Source organism: Scardinius erythrophthalmus (genome assembly GCF_964197995.2).
Source record: "Scardinius erythrophthalmus genome assembly, chromosome: 13".
In the NCBI taxonomy this organism is placed as follows: Eukaryota; Metazoa; Chordata; class Actinopteri; order Cypriniformes; family Leuciscidae; genus Scardinius; species Scardinius erythrophthalmus.
This window is the reverse complement of record NC_138233.1, coordinates 30499157-30507522: the sequence shown is the minus strand read 5'-3', so window position 1 is coordinate 30507522 and position 8366 is coordinate 30499157. Positions and strand designations below refer to the sequence as shown.

At 41.7% G+C, this 8366-nt stretch overlaps 1 protein-coding gene across 3 annotated transcripts; it reads left to right on the top strand.

Annotated features, from left to right (window-relative positions):
* The first annotated feature begins 2798 nt into the window (after positions 1-2798).
* On the top strand, positions 2799-5924 carry LOC308700772 (uncharacterized protein). Of its 3 annotated transcripts, XM_081382541.1 has the most exons (6): positions 3071-3088; positions 4070-4142; positions 4295-4382; positions 4517-4619; positions 4803-4885; positions 5148-5924. In XM_081382541.1, the coding sequence occupies exons 3-6, from the start codon at positions 4299-4301 to the stop codon at positions 5184-5186; spliced, it is 309 nt and encodes a 102-aa protein (XP_081238667.1). In that variant the 5' UTR covers positions 3071-3088; positions 4070-4142; positions 4295-4298; the 3' UTR covers positions 5187-5924. The 3 variants fall into 3 exon arrangements, 2 of the variants coding, with proteins under 2 accessions (XP_081238667.1, XP_081238668.1); XR_014031350.1 differs by lacking the exon at positions 4803-4885 and having other exon boundaries at positions 2799-3088; positions 4235-4382; XM_081382542.1 differs by lacking the exon at positions 3071-3088 and having other exon boundaries at positions 3804-4142; positions 4235-4382.
* Positions 5925-8366: the final 2442 nt, after the last annotated feature.

Here is an 8366-nt window from a genome sequence, read left to right as displayed (position 1 = left end):
TTTGTGCAGGCTGGTCCGAAGGACGGCGTGCAGCGGGTCTGGAGCGTCGAGGCAGAAACAAATTCATTGCCTCAGAAGTCTTTTTCACCTCCGAAAAGCGGTCGACGATCCCGCTAACCGCTGGGCCGAACAGGCCGGTGGGGGAGAGGGGGGCGTTGAGAAACACCGCGCGCTCAGACTCCCTCATGTCCGCGAGCGTGAGCCAGAGATGCCTCTCTGTAACTGACAGAGAGGCCATGCACCTTCCAATGGCCTGGGCAGCGGATTTCGTGGCGCGAAGGGAAAGGTCCGTCGCGCTCCTCAAATCCGTAAGGGAAGCAGGCTCCGAGCGCTTCTCGTCCAGATCACGGAGGAGGTTAGCCTGGAGAATCTGCAGTACTGCCATAGAGTGGAGTGCTGATGCGGCCTGCCCCGCGGCGGCGAAAGCGCAGCCGACGAGGGCTGAAGTGGTCCTGCATGCTTTGGACGGGAGGGCAGCCTTTGAGCGCCAACGAGAGGCTGGGCAAAGGTGCGCTGCGACCGCCTCCTCCACAGGGGGGATGGAATTATACCCCTTCTCAGCGGCGCCGTCAACCTGTGAGAGCGTCGATGAGGCATGTGAAGACACTCTCGCGGAGAATGGAGCATTCCACGACTTCGAGAGCTCGCTGTGAAGCTCCGGCAGGAAGGGTGCTTTTCTGGACGCCGGCTGTCGGCGGCGGTGGTGAAGGAAGCAGCCGTCGAGTCTGTTCGGGGCTGGCTCTTCCGGGGAAGACCAGTCAAGGCCCAGCTGTTCGACAGCTCGCGTGAGGAGGCGTAAAAGCTCCGCGTCCTCGCCCGCTCGAGATCGGCCTGAATCCTGGACTGACGAGGAGGCAGTGGACCATTCCTCACTGTCAGAGGCCAGGAGAGAACAGCTGTCCGCGGCGCGTTCACCAAAGTCATCCGCCTCATCCCCTGAAGCGGCGGAGGCGCGGGCGAGAGCCGGCGGCTGCGCGGCCGAGAGGGGGGGCGGGGAAGGCGAGGGAGAAGCTCGAGGGAGAGACTCCGGCGAGCTTCTGTGCGCCTGGTTGGTCTCCGGCGGTCGCTGTGAGCGGCGCTTCTTCTTGCGCGGCCCAGCAGGGACGGGCGGGGAGACATGCTGATCGAAAACTTCAAGCCGAGCCCGCAGGGTCGACATTGAAAGTTCCTCGCACTCTGGGCAGCCGCCCGTGGAGAGTGCGGTGGCGGCGTGATCGCGGCCCAGGCAGAGAGCGCAGATGAGATGGCGGTCTCCGTCGCTGAGCGTGGCGTGGCACGAGCCGCAAGAAAAACGAGGCATTTTTAGAAAAACGCCCCGTGCTCTTTTAGAGAAGAGGGTGTGTTGCAGTAGGCGAACACACAGCAGTGAAAAAGGATATGACGCCGGATAGCGTAGCAGGCACGGAAGGCTGAAGGCGGCGAAGGCGGCCGGCTTCTTCAGGCGCTGTCCTAGGCTTGCTGGTCGCTGGTTTCAACGGCGGCGGCTTCTCCAGATCCAGCGATGCGAAGAGCTTCGCTGAAGACAAGAAAATCAGAATTTTAGCCTGTGATCGCTGAATATATACACGCTGGCCACGCCCATTCTGACGGTTAGAAGGGCGCGGAGGCTCATTGGTTGCCGCGTTCATCGATAGGCTTAAGCAGTTGCAGCCGAGCAGCCAATGAGCACGCTTATACAGCCTGCCTAGGTCTGTCGGCTGCTGCACTGCGTTGACAATGAATACATTTATTCACATTTACATTTATTCATTTTAGCTGACGCTTTTATCCAAAGCGACTTACAATTGCTATACATGTCAGAGGTCGCACGCCTCTGGAGCAACTAGGGGTTAAGTGTCTTGCTCAGGGACACATTGGTGTCTCACAGTGGATTCGAACCCGGGTCTCTCACACCAAAGGCATGTGTCTTATCCACTGCGCCATCACCACCCTGAATACAAAATTAAGGATAATTTTTTGGCTTCAGATCTCGAAGAAAGAAGACTTTCCCGATGCGTAAGCTACTTACGCAATACGAGAGAACCTCTCGTAAGAGAACTAGGGTTACTGTGGTAAAAGCATGGTAAGTGTTGTGGTTACTGTGCATTTACAATAAATATCACATTAAAACTACCAATAGTGTGGTAAAAGCATGGTAAGTTTTGTGGTTACTGTCCTTTTACCACACCCTATCACAGTAAAACTAATGTTACTGTGGTAAAAGCATGGTAAGTGTTGTTTTTACTGTGCTTCTACTACAAATACAACTTTGGAACTAATTGTACTATTTTTAATCTGAATATCTAAGCCTGTAGCACGTCACGTGACAGGCAGTGTTTAATCATATATTTTGAATTAGAAAGCAATGAAACGCAAAGTCCCCGTGGAAATGGCAGATATATTTGGCAGATTAATATCGACAAACAGAAAAGACATTATATCACACATTATTAGGACAGTGTATTTATGTATTTATTTACTAGGCTACTTACCAACAGCTGACACACGTGAACTGATGCCAAATATCGCGATGTGTTCGGAACGAGACTTCTTCAGCGCGATTTCCTACTAATAAAATATAATTTTAAAAATATCAATAAACAGCAAAACAATCCAGCTTCCCTGGCAATAAGACCGAAATAATAACATTAAAAAAAATACATAAACCACGATAAGATCTCGTGAATAAATGTTGATTAAACAGCTTCTCTGCTGCAGCCGACAGGCAGAAATAATCGAGCTGTAATCACAGAAGACGAAAAATTACGAAATAAACGTGTCCGTTGCACGAATCAATAGATTAAATTACGTGACCATATCACTGTAAAAAATCCAACTTGCAAATTGTTTACTCACCTTAAGATTATAAGTTGAGTGGGCAAATGTTTGAGCGCAATGTTGAGTTAACTTATAAAAACTATTTAACTGCATGTTTACTACTATTTGTCCAATGAACACAAAAAAATAAGTTGAGAAAACTTAATGTTTTGATTTCTGCGCTGGAACGTTTAACTTCCCACCATCGCGCATGCGCAGTCTGTCTCTATGTACGTTACACGGGGTTTCCTCCTTCAACCACGCTATCGAAGGGACTGGATTCATCTCTGAGGTAAGTTTTATTTTGCTTTATGAATGAAAATAAGCTACATTGATTTCAGACATATGTTGGTAAAATATAGTATTATGTTAAAAGATATTTTCTGTGGAGACGATAAGTGTCTATTGTTAGAGATTATCCGCGTAGCACATGGCTAACTTACTTAACTATTGACACCTAGGCTAACGTTAAAGCGAGGAAACATGCTTGAATGTGAAAAGACAAGAACGTGCACGAAGTTTAAAATGTTAAGCACAGTAAGTCGTTAAAAAAAAGACTCAAATCTGGTGCTTGCGCTGATTGAGACAGAAGAGAGCTGTTTATCTCAGACAGAATGTGAGTGCGAATTCATTTATCTTTCACGGCTTATTGCTGATTAATAGTGAAATACACACAATTATTTAAAAAAAAACACTGTGTGTGTAACGTTAGTAGGCTATTCATGTAAATACAGTCGGCTATGTCTTAAGTGAACAAACAATGTTGTAAAATCCAGATGTTTCAGTATTAAATCTGTGCAATAGCTCTTAAAGTGACAGTAGTCTATTCGATTTAAATTCAATTTCAAGTTTATTTGTTATATAGGCCTATATACAAATGTCAGTGACAATTTGTACATGCTTAGGTTGAGGCTCAGGCATTCTACAGTGGTGCAATATAATACAATTTAGAGGGGAAAAATATAGGCCTATATATGCAAAACAAATATTATGTTAAAAATACGCATGTTTGCTTTGTATATTAAATAATGTTTAAAGTGAAAATATGTTATCTGCCGCTGTCAGTGTCCTTCCTGTTAATCAATGAAAGACAAAATCGCTCACTGCTCTTTAATAACTTTTGTATTTTTAAGGAAAAAATGAATTAATTTTTTTTCACATTTGATTATTCCATTTCTGTAGTATTTTTACTATATGTAAATTAACCTACTGTAACTGTTTTTTTTTTTTTGTTTAATATGAATCTTTGTTATGTTGTATTTGTCCCTTTTAGACTAAAGAACATCAGTACAGCAACAAGAACCTCTGATGTGCTAAAACAGTGGCCTTTGTTTTTGAAAGATCAGGTGAGTTTATCATTTTTAGTTAGTAGAACTGAATTAACGTGTAGGCCTACACTTAATTCTTACTGTTTTAACAATGTTTTTTTTTTTTTCAGGGTCTGTGCTGAGTATTAAAGGTTTACACAACTAATCAGAAGAGCACCCTTTTCTCTTAGTTAGATGAATACACATCTAATTGTACAAAACAAGTGGTGGAGCGTATCCGATGAGATGAAGATCCTCCTAGACCAACTTAATCATCAGGTAATTATTTTGCATGTGGTCATATCTCTCTGGTTAAAGGCTGAATTTTGCCATCTCCTTTTCAAGGTAATTCCCATGCTTCTCTTTGGATATAACATGCATAGCTTGTTCCATATTTGTTTTCTGTCTTTCAGACACAGAAACTGCAATGTGCTTGCTCAAAGAAAGGCTACAACTCTCAGAGCTCTACCTTTGTTTATGAGGGAAAAGTCAGGAAACATCCTGAAGACTTGCCTGGTAAGAAGATGTGTGTCACCAGCATATACACTCACACTTGATATAATTTCACCTGTTCACCAGATCCCCATGATGTTGTGCCACGTGTAACTATATTAAAGGAATAGTTCACCCAAAAATGAAAATTAGCCCATGATTTACTCACCCTGAAGTCATTAGGTGTATATGGCATTCTTCTTTCAGACAAATACATTTGGAGTTATATTAAAACGATTCCTGGCTCTTCCAAGCTTTATAAGGGCAGTGATTTAGTGGCAGACTTGAGGGTGAGTAAATCATGGGCTAATTTTCATTTTTGGGTAAACTATCCCTTTAATACTGATATGGCATCTAACAGCACAGGTGCAGGAAATTGGGAGATGTATTCTGTTTATCAGTTTTAGTTCTATGGCTGAATTTGAACAAGCTTAAAAACATGACCACCTTTACTTTTCAAGTGAAGGTACATGAGCACATGTTTAGGGTCACTCTGTGGTGTAACGTAATTCAAAATAAAAAAAAGTTATGTCAATTTATTTTCTACTGCAGGACACAGAGCCAGATGACATTCACAAGGGGAGAAGATGAGGATCTTAACTATCATTGAAGATGATGTTGCAACTGTTCCACTCCAACCCTATTATAAGGTGCCTCTCTGTAGTACTATAAGAGCAGATTGGGCTAGATAATGTGCAAGAACTTTGCCACAGCTGTTACTCTCATCTTTGGCTTGATTTATGCCCTCAATGTGAACTGTCCTAAACAATTAAAATACATAAAATACACTTTTGACTAAATTAAAAATTGTTTATTGGTCTTGACTTAAAGTGCTCAGCAAGAGTCCGGTCCTTCAAAAAAAATTTGTTCAAGTAGCTGCAATCCATATGGATAATTGTAAGATTGAGCATTTATTTGTTCCAGTTTGTACTCTTATTTAGTGCATAGTCTTTTTATGGCTTCATTTCTTCTCTAGAACATAAAGATATAAATGTAAACCATGTTTTATATAAATGTAACACATATGATTTAATCCATGTCTTCTGAATACAATCGGATATCAAGATTTAAAAATAATTGTTAGTTTATTGTTTCTCCCAAAACTGTATTACTTCAGAAAATACAAATTACAGCTGCATGTCTTTGTGTCTTGCACAGAAGAAAATAAGTCCTATGAGTTTGAGACAGAAAAAAGTAAATAATTATGGTTTTGGGGTAATATATTCCTTTTGAATAAAAAAAGAAAATTCTTGTCATGATGACAGCTAATTGAAATTACATTTTTATTTGCCTTCAACATGCTTCTGAATAAATGTTTTGTTAACATTGACTCACTGTTTTCAGTTTTTGACTTGGGCAAAGTTATTGTAGTTTCCAGTCTTAACATATTATTACTTAGTACCAATTTCCTTTAGGATTTTTTTGTTCACTCAACTTCAGACATTGAGACAAATCTTTTTGAATTGGCTCAACTTAAAAAGGTTTGTTAAAAAATAGTTGCACCTCTCCAGAAAACTAACAATCTTAAGTTAACCCAATAAAAAAAAAATGTAAGACCTACAACTTAATTTCAGTCAGTCTAACTGCTATTTACAAAAGTTGAGTAAACAAAAAAAAAGCTGAAGGAAATTAGTACTAAGATTTTTTTTGTTGTACTGGCTTAAAAATGTTTACAGTCACGAACGTTGGAGTTATCCGTGGTCTCACCACAGACTCAATCCGTGCTCCTATCACAGATTTTAGATCCGACTATATAGCCAAGCGAGCAATAGTGTAAAACGCCATCAAACTGGATTTTATGATGACAGGACAAGACAAAATTGCAATAAAGCTTTCAAGTGTCTAAACAAGTGAGCAACATCACACCATCCAGTGAGTGAGGTCAGGTTGTTGAGGTCCGTGGTGCCATCACGGGACTTCAGTTTGGCTAACAGAATCAGACTGAATTTTTATGATGGCTGGACAATGCAATAGCTACAATAACAGAGAGGTTAAAGTCTTTGTAGTATTTGGTGTTGGAAAATAAATAAATACTTAAAATGTTGTGTTTCCAAATGAGAAAGCACGTCCATTGAGTGAGATCTGTTCTCTGTCATTGAAACGGGTATCCGTGTGTGGACCACGGAAGATGAGTGTCATTGACTTGCGCGTTGAGTTATCCGTGGTCTCACCACAGACTCACTCCGTGCTCCTATCACAGATTTTAGATCTGACTATAGCCAAGCGAGCAATAGGTGTAAAACGCCATCAAACTGGATTTTATGATGACAGGACGAGACAAAATGTCAAGTTAATTAGCCTACATGCCATTGCAACACAGTCGACCTAAAGCTTATAAGTTCCTAAACAAGCCATGCAGCAACATTGCAACGTCCATGAGTGAGGTCAGGTTGTTGAGGTCCGTGGTGCCATCACGGGACTTTGGTTAGGCTAACTGAAACAAACCGAAATTTTATGATGACAGGACAATGCAATAGCTTCAATAACAGTCAGGTTAACGTCATTATGGCATTTGTTGTTGGAAAAGTTCACAAATACTTCAAATGTTGCGTTTCCAAATGAGAAAGCACGTCGATTGAGTGAGATCTGTACTCCGTCATTGAAACGGGTATCCGTGTGTGGACCACGGAAGATCAGTGTCATTGACTTGCATTGGAGTAATATCCGTGGCCGCATCACGGAATTTGGGGCGATTCCGTGATGGCTTCACGGATTTTGAGTTAAGGGCACGTGGACATTTCACGGAATCCTGTGAGACCAGGTTGTATGGGGTCAAAGCCCGTTCCCCAATGGTATCTGCTGATGCTTTTGCAAGAGGCATATATACCCCTCGGGTCCCAGCAAGTTTTCACCTAGGTGGTAGGACCCAGCGATCCATTTCGCGCCTTTGCTGACCTTGTTTATTCGTGTAGCCAGCCCTCCAGATAATCAATATGCACTTGCTTAGCATTTATTCCATTGGGTTATTATGGAATCAAACTAATCAAGAGTTCTAGACTTTGACAGATTCTTCTTGTTTGCTTTCATGTTACTATAGACAACTATGCCTAGGGTCTTGCAGTTCTATCACACCACATGTAGTCACTTACATGTATGCTTACTTGGCATATGTAACTCTTTAGGTATTTACAACACCATTGTTCACTATATGATAAAAGTGAGAAAATTAATCGTAAGAATTTTATATTAGTTCAAGTTTGCTCTCTGTGTATGTATTGTTCTGTTCCAGTAATTTTCTTTGACTAAGTCTGAAAGGAAAAGATATCACCTATGGGGACAAAACCCCGTTCCCCAATGGTATCTGCTGAAGCTTTTGCAAGAGGCATATATAACCCTCGGGTCCCAGCAAGATTTCACCAAGGTGGAAGGACCCAGCGATCCATTTCACCCCTTTGCATACCTTGTTTATTCGTGTAGCCAGCCCTCCAGATAATCAATATGCACTTGCTTAGCATTTTTTTTCCATTGGGTTATTATGGAATCAAACTAATCAAGAGTTCTAGACTTTGACAGGTTCTTCTTATTTGCTTTCATGTTACTATAGACAACTATGCCTAGGGTCTTGAAGTTCTATCACACCACATGTAGTCACTTACATGTATGCTTACTTGGCATATGTAACTCTTTAGGTATTTACAACACCACTGGTCACTACATGACAAAAAAGTGTGAAAATTAATCGTAAGAAGAAGTTTATATTAGTTCAAGTTTGCTCTGTGTGGATGTATTGTTCTGTTCCAGTGATGTTCTGTGACTAAATCTGAAGGGAAA

What these genes read in the sequence shown, in the direction of transcription:
- LOC308700772 (XM_081382541.1), top strand. Translation starts at nt 4,299, where the DNA reads ATGAATACACATCTAATTGTACAAAACAAGTGGTGGAGCGTATCCGAT. An exon ending in ACATCCTGAAGACTTGCCTG is followed by an intron (nt 4,620 to 4,802) that starts GTAAGAAGATGT and finishes TTCTTCTTTCAG; the next exon opens with ACAAATACATTTGGAGTTAT. An exon ending in ATTTAGTGGCAGACTTGAGG is followed by an intron (nt 4,886 to 5,147) that starts GTGAGTAAATCA and finishes TTTCTACTGCAG; the next exon opens with GACACAGAGCCAGATGACAT.